This window comes from Lissotriton vulgaris, chromosome 5 (assembly GCF_964263255.1).
Source record: "Lissotriton vulgaris chromosome 5, aLisVul1.2, whole genome shotgun sequence".
Taxonomy (NCBI): Eukaryota; Metazoa; Chordata; class Amphibia; order Caudata; family Salamandridae; genus Lissotriton; species Lissotriton vulgaris.
In genome coordinates, this window is record NC_141693.1 from 1,476,949,013 (window position 1) to 1,476,969,471 (window position 20,459).

The following is a 20,459-nucleotide window of genomic DNA, read 5'->3' on the forward strand; positions in this document are numbered from 1 at the left end:
CCCCCTGTGCTTGCGTTCCAAACGTCCTCTTTTATTCCAGATCCGGTAAGTTGCTGTAGCTGTGTTTGCCTTCCACGCGCACCTCTCTGCTGGTCTGTAGGGGTCGCATGTTTAGCTCCACATGTGCTGATTCAGTTCCTCTTCCTGCCAATGTCTCCTGGAAGTCACACTGGGAACGATAGCATGTCTGCAACCTGCCAAGGCTCCCTAATGGGCACCCGGTGTGCGCGTTATCCGCCTTCGCTGATACCCTATCTGTGGGTTAGATCGGGCAGGTACCTGGAGCAACATTTGCATAAACATTGGTGCCAGTGTGCAGTGATCACGAATGTTTACAGCCCTGATACCAGCCAGGAGATAGTCTTGCTGGGAAGTGGTATAAAGAGGCGGGGACTGTAGGCCGCAGATCTTGGGCAAATGCCATCGAAAGGAGCTAATCATGTCGAGCAGTGATGCTCAAAGTACAACCCGTGAGTGGGCTGCGTGCAGCACTCCTGAGCAGCAGCTTCACTGGGCAGCTGTTTGTTCCACTCAGCACTAACATAAAAACAAATGTAAATATACAGTAAGCACTTATTTAAAGGTTAATTGCAGTTCAACAAAAGGAAGTATCTAGGCGCTTAACGTTCGTAACACCATCAATTTTAAAGATAGCAAACATGTGAGAATACGAGTCTTTTCAAAAAGTGTTTCCTTGACCTTTAAAACCATTTTACCGTAGTAAATCAAATTATAGCAGTGCATTCTGAAGTCCTTTTTTCTCAATTGATGGTTTCCAAATATGAATTTAGAAATGTTCATGCTTCCCACTCTCTCCCCCTCCCCCACCCTGACAACAATGCCATTAGTGATTACACCCTCGCACAGGAGACGGTTTTGTGCAGCACACATCCTGAAGTCCTGTATTTCAAGGGCCTCTTATATGTGATAATGAAGAAAAAGGAGGGAAATTGAAACAAAACAGTTGCCCAGGGGGCCAACAATTTGGTCATGTGGAGAAGCTGAGATTCATCCCAGGTTTAGTGGTTTTACCTTGCACAATTGAGTTCAGCCAGTAGATATACATGCTTTGCTTCCCCTACACCCACTGTACATCCCCTCCTCCTCCGCTGGCATCAGTGCAGCCCTCTGTCACATCAAAGACCAAACTTTGGGCCCTCGGGAATATGTGAGCACACATACTGTAGATGACCCCTCCACCCCCCCAAATACCCCCTTAAAGTCTGGTCTTACACAGAGCGGAGAGATTCCGGCTCCACTGTGGCCGGTTTGCTGGAGCATAAATTGCAGGTAACCAGCAGCCTTTCCAACGAAATGCATGGTCCGGATGACGCCAGTCATAGCTGCAGAAAATCAGTAACCTGTGCCCATTCCCAGCCCCCCTTGATTAGTTTGATCCTCACTCAGGCAGAGCAAAGGAAATTCTTTGGCAGTCACAGAGCATTCTCAGACGGAGGAAATGGGCTTCGGCTGTTCTTTGGGTATTGTCTTAAGCCAGCGCTGTGCGGCGAAACTAGGTCACGCCGGCTTTGTCGAAGACCTCTGGATCCCGTAACAGTTGGCCTCTGTTGCATGTTCTGGAGAGTGAAACTTGCTTAGACCCATCCTTCATCAAGGGTCCCCATTTATTTTGAAGGCAAAGACTTCCAGTATGATAGACAAAGACAACTACCAAGACTTATTCATTCCCTCCACTAGCACATTGACAGATATGTTTACACACAGAGTTTGACAATAAATAAGGACTGCCAGGGCAATCCATGCTGCCCATTGCATCAAGATGGCTGCCTTTCTCTCCCTGTCTTTAGGAGTGGAGTTGGGGTTGGGCCCACCCTTTAGGGACACAGTTACACTTCTGAAAACAATTGGCGCTTACTCTGACATAGTGTGGTGTAACTCTAACCCTAGGTGCTCTTCAGGAGTCAGCTGGGAGTCTGGCAATACCACAGCACCCTACGGGCAGATGGCTTCTGGTGGAGCCTAAGGAATGGCCGCCGAAACAAATCTGTGTCTGAAGGATGAAAGGAACGAATTGGGGCTCTGGAGTGTAGAGCGAAGGGGCATGCAACAACTAAAAAGTATAGTTTGAAGCTTAAGCGTGCATATGCTTGTTATGTGATCCGTGAATCCATATACTTTTTTTCATGTGGTTCAACTATGCTTTAATAGTGGGTGGTGCTTCCTAGGAAGGAAGGAAGGGAGGGAGGAAAGGAAGGAGAGACTGAGGGACAAAGCAGGATCAGTTAGATATTTGACATGTTTAATTAGAGAGATATTACATCACTCTTGCGTGAGCTGCATGTGTGTAATCCTCGATGATGCTGTTTACTGCAAATGTATTTATCCATGTGATTGCTCAACCTCTGCTGTGTTTTTGATTCTTTAGTTTTTGAGAACAGTAGCAAGATTGTGATTGTCATGGAATACGCCAGCAAGGGTGACCTATACGACTACATCAATGACCGCCAGCGGCTGACTGAGCAGGAGGCGCGCCACTTCTTCCGTCAGATCGTGTCTGCCGTCTATTACTGCCACAAGGTGAGCTTTTGACTGGATTCCCTTCTTCAAACTGTGTCACTCCTTTTTAATGCCACCAGCTTGTTTCACAACAGCAGTGTGCGCCTCCCAAAATCTCCACATGTGTAAATGTAAATGACAAGCATGTTTGTGTAGTGTCCAGGCGCTATCGGACACTGGGAGGAATGCATAGGTTTAAAATTGTGCCAGGACATAAGACGCAGAGAGAACAGTGCTTTCCCAAATCCATTCCTGATGTCTTGTCTAAAGTTGTAGGTTCTCAAATACATCATCTGAGTCTACTGCTGGCCCCTGGGTATGACAGGACTGGATCTTGGATGGAACCCTTGGAGAAGAAAGTTCCTCAGGGTTCGGCTCCTAGCCCTACCCTTGTTAATGTTTATATCACCTCTGGCCAATATTGTTGAGTCTTTGGGAGTGAGAGAAGTTTCCTATGCGGATGACACTCATCTTCTCCTGACTTTTCATGAAAATGTTCCCTGCTCGTTGAGTTCTTTTAAGCCCTGCCTTGGATCGGTCATGGACTGGGTGAATACCAGTTTTTTAAAGTTTGAACTCAGACAAAACTGAGATTCCTTTTTTGATACTAGATGTATCCCTGATTCGACCCTCAGGTGTCCATCAGAGATGGGAACTCCCCCGTGCCCTTCCCCAGTGGTAAGGAACCCCAGGTTCAAATTTAATTCTGAGCTCACTTTTGAGCCTCAGATTAAAGCATTGTCCAGTTCTTGTTTCCAGATCCTGAGAGCCTTGAGACGTATGCTACACCTTATTCCCATGGAACACCAAAAACAATTGTGCATGCTTTGATCACCTCCAAACTGGATTGCTCTAACAGTCTGTACTTCGGGCTTCCAATCTTTCTTATCCAGCATCTTCAGATAATTCTAAATGCTGCTACCCGTCTGATCCTAAAAATGTCGCCTTGGAGTTCGATATCCAGTCAGTTGTAACAGCTGCATTGGCTATCGATCAACAGAAGGGTCCATTCAAGGTCCTCACCTTAGCCTTTAGAATCTTTAATCTAAAGGGACCTCTTTATTTTAGGCTCAGATTTAATTTGTTATTTTAGGCCCACTCATTGGGTTCTAACAACCTCATTGTTTCAAACTCCCTGCATGTATAATGGTAGAAGAGGAGGCCATTCGCCAGACTTTGGAATGCTCTGTCTCTTGCCTTGAGAACCTGTCCTTCTGAAATAGTTTTCAAAAAAAGGACTCAAAACGCTTCCCTTTGGTTCTGCTCTAACCACTTCTCTCATATTATCACCCAGTGGCAATCTTTTGCACTTGCGCCAAGACCCCTTGTTACGTGGCTGTGCGCTTTAGAAATATATTGTATTGTCTATCGCATACTCTACCTCAAGGCTTGTACCAACCCTGCATGTTAAACAAAATGTGAACATTCTCTCTATTCCCTTCTTTCTCTTTTCTCTCTCTCTCCTTTCTGTCTTCTCTCTCTCACCCTACACTACGCACATTTTTACCTTGCATGCACTTACCAGAAAATTACAAACCGCATGTCTGGCTGTTGTGTATGGTATGCACCATGTATTAAATTCAGATTACACATTCTTCAGAGGACAGCCCTGCCTGCTCCTGAGGCTGGAGTGGTTAAATATTTCATTATTTGAAATCCTCAAAGGCAGAAAAATATGTTTTGTCCTTTTGAGATATGCGTGCAATTTGTATGCAGAAACACTTCAGGCAGATTAGATGCTAAAGCATTTGTAGCGGAGAATTGTTTTTTCTCAAATATATCATCTCTTGGGTCTCCTCCTTTCTATCATTTGAAAGGTAGAACTAGTCTTCAAGAAATCGGGCATACTGAATCAAACTACCCAAACACTCTGACCATGGACTTTTATGCAAGTTGGCAAATTCTGGGCAAGTTCTACTTAATCATAAAAGTAGATTTTACCACAAACCAGCATAACTATTTGACTGCTCATAAGCAACTTCTAGGTAATGATATATGGATGATAGTGGTTCATGGGATTTGTAGCTCTGTTTTAACAGAAAAGTCTTCTTGCCGGTAATATTCTAATGACTAACAGAACATGCACAAGTACGCGTTCATTGTTTTATTTCATGAAATGCATGTTCTGCATGAAACTTGCAATGTTTCCTTCTAATTTGTTGCCCTATGTGGGGGTGATTTTGAAAAGGTAACCTTTACCCTGAGCACCAGCTTATTTCAAACAATGTGGCGGGCATTATTGCGCACATGTAAGCTCTGCTAATGGCCATATTTCTGTGACACTTTTCTGGCCCTTGGCAGCATTTTGACAGTGCTTTGTGTTTACGGGCGGGGCCTAGGCCACATTCCGTGATGACACTTTGAGGCACGGCCACATTTCTCTGCCTTTTAGTGTTTTGGAAAGAGACTGCCAGTAAACACAGTTGTTGTGACCAGGACTTGAAAATCAAACACTGTATTTTCCTCTCCCAAGCCAGGAATGGTGTGGGTGTGCCCCACTGCGGCATTGTGGGTCTGTCCAGTCTGCACTGATAATTAAATTATACTCAGGGTCACTGGATTATGCAGCAGGCTTGAGTAAATTAGGCGGCAAGAAAAGGCACATTATGTGGCACAGTGCAGTACATTTGACTACATTATTTTGTCATTTTCACTATCGTTAACTCTGTTAGGGCTTTGACTGCACCTCATTAGTACCAGTATAACACCCAAATATACCAATAATCAAAAAAGGTGACCATTCAAAGGGACTTCCGCTGGGCAGCAACACGTGTTGCTGCGTTTTTAGTACATTTTGAATCATTTGAGCTAGAAAGAATTTTTGTTTTGTCAAAATCTGCAGTTTATTCAACATATGATGGATTATGTGGAACCTTTGGCAAATTTATAGTTATGCAAAAATTGCCACAGCTGCACAATCTCATAATTCCAGTAGCCCCGCTCATCAACTGTATTTATGCTTTGGGGGAGTATTTGGAGTGTTGGTGGGATACTAGACCAGGCTAGTGGGGTAAATCCGTATCTGAGGTGAATGAACTGCTCCAGTCCATTAGATCCTCCATGGATAGGATATTCACTCCAGCAATCTCTTGATGAATTGCATTGGGAGACTGGTGCACGGTATGAACCCTCTTGCACAGCTCCCTGCTGAGCCCAGATGACGATAAGCATCAGGCATCTCCATGTCATCCCCAATGCTCCACTGGGACTGTCGGCCCAGGTGTCTGCGCCCTATAGGAGAAGCTTGGTGGGTTGGTGACTGAGGTACGTAGTGCTTGACTCCAGATTAGGGTCTGAGGAGAGCAGATTTTATTTCTGTTTTAGGGTCAACACCAAGAAAAATCGGATTTATTCCTAAATTTTTGGTGAAACTTATTCATTTAATTTTTTTATAGAATGGGATTGTCCACCGAGATCTGAAACTTGAGAACATTCTCCTGGATGAAAATGGCAACGTCAAGGTGAGTTGGTGTCCATTCTGATTCCAACGCAGACCCCGCTATGGTAAAATCTTGTGGAAATATTTTAATGGTGCTGATGGCACCTTTTGTATAGATGCTTTTTTGTGCATTTCATTCTTCAGTTGATGCTTGTTTGGGAGATATTTATCTATAATGATTGTGATACGATTCTCATGGTTATTTCTGAAGGGATAGCCTGACATTTTAGGTAAAATGTTTGCTTTTGCTTCACTGTAATGGTGTCAAGGTTCCATCGGCCGCTCTCCTAAACAAGTAATCATACTGTACATAAAAGTGGCCACCCGACTTGTAGCTCTGTAACAAAAAAAACTTTATCAGATTACCCAAATGCCAATGAGATATTTCAGAAGGTAATGGCCCCTAAAAAAGACTTCTGAAAACTTGAAATGTCTGCTCTCTCCTAATAGTGAATGTTACCAGAGCCACATTTCAGTATTATTTCTTCAAAGCACCCATGAGTCTGATGGGAGGGTGGGTGAGGGTAAATCAAGGGCCCGTGGGCCTGGTTGGGCGCTGGAGGCGGTGCTCTCTCGGTTGTCTGGGTGATGGACCTGTAAGGAGAGCTTCATGCCCCCCTCACTGGATCAGTGATGGGTGTGCCAAGCAGACCTTGTAACATGACATTTGCATGGACTACAAGCTTGCGTCTAGCGTGTACCTCTCTGGTGTGCAGGGTGATTATTTCCAGATGCCCTGCAGCGCCACAAAGGCTTTGCTAGATGATTAACCTGTTTGTCATGTGTGGTTCAGCAGTAGTAATTGCTTGGAGATCAGGTCTTATGGCAGAGAAGGTAGGAAAGAAGGGCGGAGGACTGACGGGTCTACTTGGTCCTAGTCTAAATCTACTCTCACCCCTAATCCCACACGTACCACTCCCTGCGTAAAAGAGGCGCACATTCAGCCTGCTTTAAACCTGCTGCTCTCCTATGCCTTGACGTCTATAACTTTAGTTCATGCGTTTCATTGCCGGCTCTGTCCTGCCAGCCCTGTGCTTACCTGCGCTGTACACCAGGGCCCTCCACCTGGCCCCATAGTGTCTCTGACCTGCCTATGTACTCTAACGCCTAAATCCATCCCGTACCTGTACCAGCTCTGGGCCCCTTTGTTCCACCTATGGCTTGTTGTCTGTAACCCTGGGTCACATTGGGTACACACTGTCTGTTTCAACCTTGGGGTCTATCTGATCCTTCTGTGTACCTTCAAGGTACAGTATTTTGGCATCGCCCGAAGGGCCTGCTCACTGTGACCAGGTGACATGTTGTGTCATGGCCTCTTTTTGGGAGCTTTTGCCTCTCCTTGGCAGAACAAGCGGGGTCCAACCTTTGAATGGGCATGCAGTGTAAACAATCTCTTCCGTCATTCCTGGTCATGCCACAGTCTGCCAGTTTAACAATGTGCTGCAGCAGTCAGTAGCTGACCAGTTGAACTTTGACAGGGGTCTTCCCTTGGGAGATACCTTGTGTGGCACTTTTTGGCAACTTTTTAAGTGTTTGAGCTTTTTTGTTGTTGCTGTAATCCGCAAAATATGTATCTGATAGTGGATTATGGTTAAATCCCTAATTATGCAAAATCGCTTGATGAGAGTGGCTCGAAAAAAGGGAACGATTTAACATGAAGACCGCCCCACAGAAGCCCTCCCTCTCTGACTGACAGCCAGTGTGACCCTGGCGTTCAGTTTTCATTGGCTGTGTTCCATCCGTGGAACCAGTGACGGATGCAAAGTTACTTCAGGGGTACATGTTGCGAGACCGAGTCCTTTGAAATATAGCACTGGGTGAAACAAAGTAACTTTCCAATGGAGCGCTGGTGGAAACCAGTTCCTTTGAAGGTGTTGGTGGATCGCTGAGTGTGGGGAGGAGGAGGACCCCCATCCATGTTCTCGGAGCCCAGTGGCGCAGAGCGGCCTTCGCTTCCCTGGCCTGATTTCTATGGGGTCCTGGGTTCCCCTGGTCTGGCACCTGGGCGTGTGCACCGGAACACAGAAGGCGCTGTAATCTTGTTCTCATCGGTGATGGCAGAGCGCACTTTCATCTCCCTCTGTACGGGGGACGGGGGGGGGAGGGGGAGGGGGAGATCTCGTTTGATGTGGGGGGTAACAAGGGGGCAGATCTCTTCGGAATGTGAAGAACCACGGCGGGGGCACCTGCAGGAGAAGGCCGAGGGCGGTATAGCGCGGGCGTAGATTTCCAGCCCCTTGGGTTTGCAGCAGGAAGCTCCGAACAGAAAAATACAGTGACCTGCAGAACAGCTGGGCGCGCTGGCACGTGAAGGGCGTGCGCGAGGCGGGGTGTGCAGGCGGGCGGTGATTTCACTCTGGGAGCTATCTGGATGGGAAGGGACCCATAACCTTGAGCGCCTCGCTGGAAATACCCTTTGACCCCCTCCCCCCTGCTGCTGTGTTGGCAGATGTGCACAGCTACCTGTGCCCGCGCGCCTCTGATCAACTACGGAATGTGCAGAACTTGGCTGGGTTCGCCCCCCGGACTTTTCTTTGGGAACCACACCCGTGCAAACCCCCCCCCCCCCCCCCCCCCGCCCGATCCCACCTTCGTGTTCTGTAAACCGACAGACTATTATACATTCCAGTAAGCCCGGCCTGAGAGTGTCCGGGCTTCTTGTGAATGACACACATGTCCTTTGCTGACTCCTGCCTAGTCCTGCTTGAGGTAATTGGAAAAGGTGGCCAGGCCTGTCCTATGGAAAGCTGGGCAGCCATCCCTGCTGCGGAGGTCCTTCGGAAGGCTGAGGTCTGTCCTGAGCCGCCATGATTCCTCTGGGAAGCAGGCGAGGCCTGTCTGCTGTACCTGGCTCCCGTGAGGCCTGCACGGGCCTGGCCAACGCGCGGCTCCTTCAAAGCGGCGAGGCCGTCTGTGCCCAGACTCGTCGTCACAGCCGAGTGAGCCCTGGATTTCTTCACACCTGGCCCTGGGATCCGCATTCCGACAGCACGGCACCGTGCCCCTGCAGGAAATAGTATTGCCCACAGGTCATGAGGCAACGGATTGGGCAGAAACTCGTTTCACAGGTCTTTCCAAATCACCATTTTACCCTACTAACAATTTAGAAGTAATTTCGCATTACCGGCCGCCCTGTGTAGCGCAGCTGCCCCTCTGCTGGCATTACTGCAAGTACCAGGATGCATTTGGCCACAGCACCACTGTGTGAGGTGGCTGCCTGTAAAGGACCTGCTGCCCTCTGCTTGTTCAAGGGCTCATCAGGTGGTGTGTTCACTCAGTCCTACACGGCTAACAATCTCCAATGGTAGCCTTCCTAAGACTTGTGACGTCTGCGTGGGTTTTGAGAAATAGTATGACGTCATTCACTGGTGGGCCCGTTTCAAACTGCCATTTAAAGGCCTACTTGGAAATTCCTCTGTGCGGTGCTTTAAATGGGCCGGTACTATCCGGTACTGAGTATCGGCACTTTATTTTTAGAGGGATAGTACTGGCACTTCTCAATAGAAATTTAATACTTGTAATTGGAGAGCACCGGCACTTCTCAGAAACAAGCTGTTACAGAGTACCTGCACTTCTATTTTTCCATTTCAAGCACTGCCTCTGTGTGACGTCTGCGTGGGTTTTGCGGAGTAATGCGAAGTCATTCACCGGAAGGCCTATTTGAAACTGCCATCTAATGACCCCCTGGGATATTCCTGTTGGCGTCTGCGTCGTTTTTGAGAAGTATTGTCATTCTCCGCAAGGCCCATTTTTAAAATGGCGCCCCCAGCCAGTGGATGCGCACCACACGGATGCCTCTTTAAAAAAAAAAGTGACTATATGAACTAATCTGAAGAGCGGTGAATACTGCGAAATCGGTTTTGCAAGATATATAATGACTGCAAGGAAATGAAAAGTAAAACCATGAAATGCGACTATCCGAATTCCCTGATGCCCCAGCGCCCGGTGAATACGGTGAGAGATGCTGTCACACACCTGTACTATGATCAGTGACCGCGAGCACATCCGAGGAGCGCCTCTCTTACGCTCTCGTGATGTATAGCAAATGCATTGCAGCCTCTGGGATGGGTATTATATAGCTCCTTTGGAAACATTATGCGGCGCTCTTTTGCACAGAAGACGGGATTCTCCCACCAGCCTCAGTTAGAAACTTTCTGAACATGGCGGCCGTAGCTTGGAGACAAACGTGAGGGATCCCTTCTCCGTTGCAATGGGAAATCCACCAGACTTCTGTTCCGGCCCTGGTGTGTCAGGAATGTAAATCCAGCCCTCGTCTCACCTTGCACTCTGGCCTCACTCTTGACCCGGGAGGAGCAGCCCCCAGCTAGCCTCGGGTGGCAGAGCCGGCTCACCGGCCCCACTTTCACTGCAGACTCGCCCTCGGCCCCAGCCTGGCCTGAAGCAGCCGGGGCTCACCGCGCTACATCCTCATTTCCTTCCTGGGGTTAATCGCTGGGAGCACTTGATGTTGACAAGCACTTTATTGAGGGGAGCGGTGGGATCCGATCGCTATCAGTGACGCCCTCGGGTGGTGGCAGGATGGGAGGGGCGGGGAGAGATACCGGTGGGTAATGAATGGTGTTTGGAAGCCGACATGGAGGCCTGTCACTAACGCGGCTGCCTCTCAGTGAATATTATTTGCATCCGCAATCCCCCCTCCTTCAAGGGGACGGCCAATGGGAGATCTGTATGGTAGAAGCCTGCCAGGGGGGGGGGGCGACTTTCCATGAGAGGGGAGCTGGAAGGGAGGACGAAGAGTTGGCCTCATGTTCGGCTCCAGCGAAAGCTGTGATTGGCTCTGAACTGCACGTCAAAGAATTGCGCTGTGGCATGTCTATAGCGCTTTCCTGCCCTCGAAGTGCTTTTTTGGCAGTCGGATAAGTAGTCCGTCTGTTTGTTGTGAATTGTTGGTATGAAGCGTGTTTTACAATGGTCTGTGCGTACGTCCGGGTGTATGGGCGCTGGGACTGGGTTGCCAGGTAACGCAGTTTCCTCTTTCAATGGGTTCCAAGGCAGCTTGCATCCGCGCTATCTTAGGGTGACCAGCTGACGCCCGGTCATTACGCGCACTGTCTTCAGTGACAGTCCTGTTCTTTTCACCTACAAAGCATTTTTTCAGGCGCCTTAGTCTTATTAATTCTGTGCAATCAAACGAGGACTACAACACCCAAACTGCAATCTGCTATCTCACAAAAGTAAAGGACTGGAAACAGTCCTTTCAATGACCTAGAAGGACCCGGTCCCTTGGCTATGTTGAATATTTGAGAGGCCCTAATGGCTGATGGTCAGAGCCTTTTGGTGGCACCCCAACCTCCTCGCTCTGCCTAGTGGGCAGGAAGTATATTTGTTAAAAGTCTGGTTTTCAGCGAAAATGAGCCTTGGAGTTCAACATGAACAGTATAAAAATATCGACCATCCAGTTATCTCTTTCGGTACAAATATCGATCTGTAACCAAGTTCCCCATCAAGAACGAACCCCCTTTTTTGCTCAAACTGGCATTGGAATAGGCATTTAACTGAGTTCTACATTAAGTGAGGAGTGTTCTTGGCTATGATTTGGGACATCTTTAAATTGTCTTTTTGTTGACCGGCATGATTTCGTTAATATGACTGTAGTCTTTGTAATCCTTATTATGGTAACCTGTCGAATATAGGTGAAAAAAGCTTTCTAAAATGCAGACCAAATTGTTTTGTAACTACTTGCCGAATTTGCACTGATGAAATGCAACTCTTCCTAACCTAGAACCTGCCACCTGCCCTGGGTAACGGGGGGCCTGAGCTTAGCCTGGTGTGCCTTGATGTGGGTTTAGCTGGCAGGCAGTTGCCTCATGCTTGGCAGGATGACCAGTCTCACTGTATCAGCCATGTTCTTGCACACTTGTATTTGTTTAGGCATCTGCGCTGCCCACCCTGCCTACACTGACCTGTCCCCTCCCCTCTCTCTCTTTTCCAGATTGCAGACTTTGGGCTCTCTAACCTGTACCAGCAGGACAAGTACCTGCAGACGTACTGCGGCAGCCCCCTGTATGCCTCCCCGGAGATTGTGAACGGACGACCCTACAAGGGACCAGAGGTAAGCACTACCCCCCCTCTAGTCGTGTACTCATTAGTGTTCTGCATCCGCATGCACGCGACTCGGTGCATCATAGGGAGGCTTGCTTTGGCCACTTTCACTATAGTTCCAATGTCTCCCACCCACAGCACTACCAGAATCCAGCCTTCTTTTCTTTTACCACATTTAACACGAGCTTTGTGTGTATTAAAAACGCTAAAGAGGCCCTTGAGAGGATGGGCTTCTGTTTATTTGAGGAGTTCTAGCATCACAAATTCAGGCCTTGGCCTTAGATGACTAACTCACGAGATAGCTCTGCTGTTTGAGGCTGGAGCCGGTATGGCCTCTGTTACACATAGGATAGCGCTGCAGCCTGGAGTCGGGCCTGTGAAGTCAGTTTCTATGGAGGATGTCTCTTCTGTCTAATGCCGGAGCCGTGATGTTTTGTGCATTCTCAGGGCTAGTTTGTATGATGAAGTTATTGTAATACATGTGTATTTGTGCTGTATTAGTTTTCAGTCTATATGGTTTAACTTGAGGGATAGCTCTGTTCTCTGAAGCCACATGCTGTATATTCCGAGGGCTACAGGCTCTCCTACCTCCCTGAAATAGAAAACATGAACTTTTTGTGTGCACCTCTCATTTTTGGCCCTCTCTTCTCTTTTCACACAGGTGGACAGCTGGTCATTGGGCGTTCTCCTCTACATCCTGGTCCATGGAAACATGCCTTTTGATGGCCAGGACTACAAGCACCTTGTGCGACAGATCAGCAGCGGCGAGTACCGGCAGCCAAGCAAGCCTTCCGGTGAGCCAGACCGGTCTTACTTCCCCAACACACGTGCCCTTTTCACCTTCACAAAGTAAACCTCTTACCCTTCTAACGCTACTATGCTCTGTCCTAGAAATATAATGCCCCCCCACCTCTAGAATGTATAGAAAGATGCCCCTCTTATCTCACCAGTACCAATGCTCTCTTCGCGCTCCTCGTAAACCACTCTAATTTCTGCACCCCCAACTGCACACCTTTTGTACAACATGTATTGGCATTTATATAGCGCACTACTTACCCGTAGGGTCCCAAGGCGCTTCCACCGCTGCGAAACCCTTCCTGGCTTCCCTGAGAGATGGTCCCTTAATGGGTATCTCCAGGGTGAGACCAGGCATCCCCGGCGGTCTGGTGGGGCCGTTAGTGAAGATGAGGCAAGCTAATGCACAGAGTTGCCGAGTGTGATCCCTGGTTAGAGTAGGCACCGAGGCGAGAATTATCGAGCCCGCTGACCCTGGTCCATGACCCTGCCACGTCTGGAATCGAACCCTGGTCCCGGGCCGTCCTCTGCTCTCGGGTCTGCCGCCTCTAACCAGTGAGCCACACTACTTCACTGAATTAACCATTCTTACCCCTGAACTGAAGCTCTCTGCCTTAAAAACTAAGCTCCACTTACCTCTCCAACATATCTAACCTCTCTGGCCTCACAAAGTGTTCCTTTAGTACCTCTGCACATACCTGTTCTCCCTGCTCTCAAACCACACACCTGTTCTCCCTGCTCTCAAACCACATCTCCAGCACACTGACCCACACTTTCTGCCTTGTAAACAAAACAGTCTTACTTCTCCAGCCAACTCCCCTACTCTGTCTGCCATCACAAAAGCAAACCTCTTTCACCCCTGTCTTCCAACCAGACACAAGGTTAATCCTTCCAACAACCCAACCCTCACTGTCTTTTCAAACAAACCCCTCTTACCTCTCAAGCACCCCTCCCTGCTTTCCCTCACAAAATACACCCTTCCAGCCAGGGCCCCCAAGCGTGGAACAGGGAGGACGGGCGGCCTGGCCCTCCGGTGGGAGGGGGGCACCAGATTAGACATTTGCTCCTATCTCTATTCGTTGGCACTTGATGAAGTTAGAACCTTGGATATGAGCCTCAAGAAATATGACCTCTGACCCCTCCGCCCGCACGAGTAGTACAGCTAACCAAGCGTGCCAGCCGGGCAGACGGCTGTCTCCTGTAGTCAGCAGTCTGGGGGTGGGAGGTGTAACCCATTGGGGTTAATCACCTTGATCGGAGGGGGGGTAGCTGTTGTTTCATGGACCCACAGTGAGTTAGAGTCCCCTGAGGGAGAGAGCGGCGTCGCCTGTTTTTATTGCTCTGCTAAAAGCTCCCGGCCCGGGTCTTCCATACTTAGCCGGTTTAATGCCATCCAATCCGCCTGATTACAGGGTGTTTTTCAGGAGCTCGGACTGCATTATGTGCTCTGCCAGCCATTGTTACAGGGGGATATAAAAACCTGGCTCGTGAGCAGAGTTTACTTTGGATTGCCTTGTCTCGGCCTGAAATCCTGCCTGGCCTCATATAAGCATCGGCCTCGCTGATCATGAAAGGGCCCGTCCAACCAGGGAAGGAGAAGCATCTCACCCAGTCCCGTCTCCTCGCTCTGGAATGTCCCCAGTGGCGCAACATGGGCTCCTGCAGTGCAAAAGGATGGGGGGGGGGCCTCAAAGGGCCCCCTCAGCTCAGTACCTGGCTTGTGAACTCCTGAGGGACTCGGGGAGGGGGGATCCATGTACTTTGCAGGGGACCCCCTCAAGTTTTGTTACGCCACTGGATGTCCCTTTAGTCTATCTGGTTGGGTGGAGACTCCATTTGCCTCATGGTCCCTTCAGGAAGAGGACACCTGTCCTGGAGTCAATGAGGGGTTTCTCAATGGTCTTTTGTTGATCACCATAAGACCACAGGGGTGTTATTCTGCTCAAACCACAAGCGCACTGCAATCTCTTCTTTGGTGGGTCTACCTGCTCTGCCACACTAAGGTTGCTTAGGGTTTTTTTGTTGTGTAAAATGTCTCTGAACATCTCATACGACGTGCACGCTGATAAAAGGGGAAATAGCACTTTCTAGGCGCTGAGAAGTGGCTTTGCGAGGTCTTCTAACCAAGATGATGAAAGGTTTCAAGCCTCGAGAGGCATGCTATGTGGTGCTTCAGGCCAGTGTAGACCAGTTTGGAGGCAAGTCATAGCTATGAAAGTGTATTAGTTGTTTAACATTTAGCATTTCTGTTGCAAGGTGGGGCATTTTCAGCCCGCGACACACCAAACACTTAGCGTCTCCAAGTGGGATTAACCTTTTGCGCTCATGCAACAACAGAGACCAACCTCATTCCTGAGTCTGGGCGCGCTAGGGTAATGTTTGACAATCTTGCTCAGGTGAATGTCGACGCACGCAGTTCTGCTGACGTCACTCTTAAGGTATCCAGTCAGCAGGTCGATTGGGTGCATTGTCTTCACAAGAGAGTATTCTATCACTGATAACCTTTGTGAGTTAGGGGCCAGGGAAGGGCGTGTTTAACCTTCACAAAGCAACCTGTAAAGGTGGCAACATTTGCCCATTGCCTCACGGTGCCCATGTAAAACTTTTTTTTCTCAAAATGTTTTCAAAGTTAAAGATCATCCATTGTAGTGTGCAGTAGGAGAGAGTTCCAATGCTCTATTTCACTACCTACCCTGCTAAATTGGCACAAGTAAAATACAATGGTCAATTATATTGTATGGGCCTTTGACTTTACATTCATAGCTGTTATGTTTAAGACTCATTTTTGTAAAAAATCAATCCTCCTGCTACTTGAGGCCCTCTTGGTGAGGAAAGAAAAGTGGAAGTTATATTAGAGGGCTAGTGATGCTGCTAATAAGTGTGACTGCTTTTGATCTAACATGAAAAGGCATTTTATTGTTGCTCTAATGCTGGTTTCCTCTTGGTCTCTCTGTAGATGCTTGTGGACTAATCCGATGGATGTTGATGGTGAACCCAGAGCGACGGGCAACTATAGAGGACATTGCCAACCACTGGTGGTTGAACTGGGGCTACAAGGTGCCAATGGGTGAGCTGGAGTCGATGCGAGACAATGAATCCACACTGGCCACGGTGGCAGAGTGGCTACGCCGTTCATCTAGGCCTCTTTTCGAGAATGGATCTAAGGTCCGGTGCTTCCTGCGCCAACGTATGCCTGGCATCACCCTCGAGCGCCAGCGCTCCCTGAAGAAGTCCAAGAAGGAGAATGATGTGGCTCACACCATGTTGGAGGGGACATTTCCAAACGGGGCTGAGGGGACCACTAGGAGCTCACTGAAGAGGCCCAAGGGCATCCTTAAGAAGCGAGGGAGCGGCTGCGAGTCACGTGTGTCTTGCAGGAAGGAAGAGAACTTGCCACCCTCTTCAGAAGCCAGCCCTGTCCTGCCCACCAAGCCGATGAGCCATGATGAAGTGCATCCTCCGGTACCAGCGATGCCCAAGAAAGGAATTTTGAAAAATTCAGGGCAGCGAGAATCTGGTTACTACTCGTCGCCAGACCGTAGTGAGTTGGGTGATATATTGGACTGTGAACCCAGTGATCTGGAGACCCCTGTGTTTGATGCCCCAGAAAGCCCTGTCCCAGCTCCCATGGAAATGCCTCTCGGGAGAAAGGGCATTCTAAAACACAACAGCAAATATTCTGCGAACAGCCACAGCTCACAGGGTCCCGGGACCTTCGGGTCCCTGGATGAGTTGTCCTTCCACTGTGCCCCTATGTCTCCTTACTGCAGTCGCCCTTCCACTGCCATCAGTGAGGACAGCATCCTGTCCACTGAGTCCTTTGATCAGCTGGACTTGCCAGATCGGATGCCTGAGAGCCGGGCCATGCGTGGTTGCATTTCGGCTGACAATCTCCTACGGCTCGATGAAGGGGAAGACTTTGAATTGCGGCCTCGGCTGTGGGACATGAAGTGCTACCAGAATCGTGTGGGGGACAGCTGCTTCTCTCTGACTGACTGTGAGAATGTCACTGAGGTGTACAAGCAGGCACTAGTGATCAACCGTAAGCTGAGCTGATGGTAAGAGGAGGTAGTTTGATTACGAAATGATTACCTTATTGAAATCAAACTGCCTTTGTAGGAGAACAAGTCCTCTGCTGGTCAGCCTGGACAGAATCTCTCTGGGGTCTAACATGTCCACTTCCACAAACGACTTCTGGACAGTGAACATCCCCAAAAAGGGTATGGAGAATAAGCGAGGGACTGCCACAGCATCACTCAAAGACTTTGTGAAGTATTTCAAGCTGTGCCTCACCCGACCTCGCCTAGATGGATCTGGACATTGCATTTTCAAGTGGTGGAGTTTCCGACCCACTCTTCGTTTGCACTGTGTCATGCACTATTTCAACAGACACTGGGAAGAGACTCATCTCAGGGCAGAGGATGCAGTTGGCATCAGCATGGTATGAGAGTAAAATAAAAGGGTTTACTTGTGGGCAGTGACCTTAACAGGTGCACAATCCATCTTGAGTTACAAAACAAATGAAAAAGTAAACTGGAATTGTTTTTTGTATTTATTTTATTGCATTCTACATTCGCTTCCACAAAAGACGGCATTGGAGAATGTTCTCTTTGTAATCTTTGTGTTTCAGTTTGATTTTAGGGGTTTGAGTAGGGAAGTTGGCGCCTTACAGATTTGATGTATGAGCAGAAAGACTTTAGATATTTGTATGGAGCATTGCTGGGCAAAAGTGTTTCCCTCCCACCATCTGAAATACTATTGCACTCTGTGGTTCTGTATGAGAATCAGCAAGTGCTGCTCCTCTCTACCAATTTACCCTAGAAGCTTAATGGGGAACGAAATTAGTGGGAACGTTTTAAGAAGTGGATGAATTTAATTTAAGCATTCCAGGAACTCTGCATTCCCGAAACATGGACATGCGTTTGGTTAGGAGTTTAGTAAAGTTTTTGGAAATATTGTTGTGCACTTGGATGCCACTGTAAAGTCAGCCAAGAACTTGTCATTTGCGATTGTCACTTCAACATCTGTATGTTGCCAACCACCCATTCACTTATTTTAGGGAATGAAAGAGGGCTGTTTCTGATCTGCTGGTAAGTCATGGCTCCAGATTTATTAAGACTTTGCACAAGAGGTGGTGTAATGCAAAGAGGCGCTTGCTATCCCTGTCCAGTGCAGAAAATATTTTGCATTACAAAAGCGAACTTTTCAGAGCGTAAAAAAATGCTTTGTGGCACTTTGCGTCAAGTGCGCATTAGAGGGGTAGATCAACCTAAACACCCACAGACGTTGACACAGAGCTCAATCAAATAAGACGGCTAGACTTGGCTTTTTATTAAAAAAAGTAACGCCTTCCTGAAGATGGGCCAAGCCAGGGGGTCTGCATTCATTTCTCAAAGATAAAACGCACATCACATGTGTGCTCCAGTGTACAGCACACATCCAAAGCCTGGGAATCTTCTGAGTTTGCCTATGCACGCAAATTTGTACTGGAAGGGTATGCCCCCCGTACAAATCCTATGCTAGATGACCACACTCGCTTCTGCTCCCTGGTACCAGGCTGTGCCACACAAGCCAGCCTGTCTGTGCGCCACCGCAGGGGAGGACCCCATGAGCAGGTCTGCCTTGGTAGATCTGACTGGGCACTGCGTTTTCTCCCATGTACAATACAGTAAATTTGGATGATGCGCTACATGACATGAAAAAGAAGTAAATCTGGGCCATGGCTTTCTAGCAGAAATAATATTAGTCATTTGTATTCCTCTCCCAGACTGAAAAGTCCTAAACCGAGTCAATATCATTGGATGAAAGTCTAAAATGACTTGCTTTAATTTAATGGATTATTGAACTGTTCAACGTAAAGTACGGTGAAATATTCAATATTTCTGCATGCCTTATTTTAAGCAGTACGTTGTGCCTTGTAAAATGCATTTATTTATAATATTGGTTTTGGACAGTTGTTCCTTAAAATGTAATAACCTGGGTGGGCTGGAATCTGTACGTTTTTGGGGGAAGCTGAGTTGTGGGAGGAAGGGTATACCCTTTCCCTACATTTGCAGGGGACTGACTGTTGTGAATACAAAAAAGATAAATGTTCTGTTTGTGAGGGATTTAAAGAGTCTGCTGATGTTTCAAGCCCACGGCCTGACAACCATTGCACTATCTCGTGGGTTGTTGCTGGTGATGTTTGTTTCGTATTTGATTTTGTGCATTTTGTACATTATTGTTTTTTTCTAAGATATGGTCCACAAAAATTCACTTGAATTAAAGACATGTTGACTGGAAGCCTGTGTCGGTCTTCTATGTATTTGCCTCTGTCATGTGCTGGATATTTCTGTTTTAAAACAACTAATTGTTGAACAATCTTTCCCTCCCACAAACCAGAGCTTAACTTTGTGCATTCTGCACATGGCAGGATAAGAAGCTCCTCGCCTCCCACACCGGGCAGCCCTGGGGATGTGTGGGCATGGGTGCCCCTGGGTATCTTTTGGCATTCTTGTAAAGAGCTCAAGAAATAATCCTTTCTTATCTTGCAGAAAGACTATGGCTGCATGGCATTTCACACATACCTCCTTTTATGTTTTTTAGCATATTGTAATATTTAGAGCCAAACTTTTGAAGGTGGCAAACTCGATCTAGATTTGTCAAACACCAGGTCATGGGGTCTAGCACATCTAGTTGGAGTAATCCTATTTATAACAGGACAGGCTGACAAACATCTGACGCCCCTCGTAGACAGAATAAAATAAACTGAAAAGTTCAACTTTTCAAATCGTAAGCAGCGTTTCTTTTTGTTGCAATAAAATCCAATAGATTTTCATAAACAAAAAGTACAGATATCCCTTCAAAATGTCTAATGTGCACATTTAATATATCAAGTGGAAGATCGAAGAACCATGACAAAAAAAACAATCTCTGTCCAGCACTCAAACATACAAACACGTGTTTTAAAATAAGTCTTGTCCAGCACTGAAACATACAAACACGCGTTTTAAAATAAGTCTTGTCCAGCACTCAAACATACAAACACGTGTTTTAAAATAAGTCTTGTCCAGCACTCAAACATACAAACACGTGTTTTAAAATAAGTCTTGTCCAGCACTCCAACATACAAACACGTGTTTTAAAAAAAGTCTTGTCCAGCACTCAAACATACAAACACGTGTTTTAAAATAAGTCTTGTCCAGCACTCAAACATACAAACACGTGTTTTAAAATAAGTCTTGCCCAGCACTCAAACATACAAACACGTGTTTTAAAATAAGTCTTGCCAAAAACAGTTAAGGAACATGCACAGGAACATCTGGAAGGGCTTGGACTGACCATGATGGTCAAGCTGGACCGTGGGCACTTGGAGCCGATGGAAAGATCAGGCGCATTCAACGAAGAGTGTGTTTATCAAGCATTCGCAGCCTTGGTTCAGACACGTTTGGCTTCCTAGGGCCGGTGTCTGATGTTGCGAGGCTGGCTGCAGCTGCTGGTCACTGCCAAAGGATTTCAGGTGTCTTGCATTAAGGCTATGGCTGTGATTTCCTGCAGAGAATTTAAACTCTGTGTCTTGGTTCTCTTCAAAGAATTCTTTACCCTGCCTCACCAGATTTTTGGGACTCTGTAGCTTTTGGATTCAAGTTCGTGTACGTTTAAGCAA

General features: G+C 47.5%; 1 protein-coding gene across 1 annotated transcript in view; it reads left to right on the top strand.

Moving 5' to 3' along the window:
- Nucleotides 1-19,096, top strand: part of NUAK2 (NUAK family kinase 2) — a 37,540-nt gene extending 18,444 nt beyond the window's left edge. The window contains exons 3-7 of the mRNA XM_086923445.1: nucleotides 2,387-2,538; nucleotides 5,913-5,978; nucleotides 11,910-12,029; nucleotides 12,681-12,813; nucleotides 15,771-19,096. Of these exons, the coding sequence (XP_086779571.1) occupies nucleotides 2,387-2,538; nucleotides 5,913-5,978; nucleotides 11,910-12,029; nucleotides 12,681-12,813; nucleotides 15,771-16,870 (1,571 nt within the window). The 3' untranslated portion in view covers nucleotides 16,871-19,096. The remainder of the gene's footprint in view (nucleotides 1-2,386; nucleotides 2,539-5,912; nucleotides 5,979-11,909; nucleotides 12,030-12,680; nucleotides 12,814-15,770) is intronic.
- Nucleotides 19,097-20,459: the final 1,363 nt, after the last annotated feature.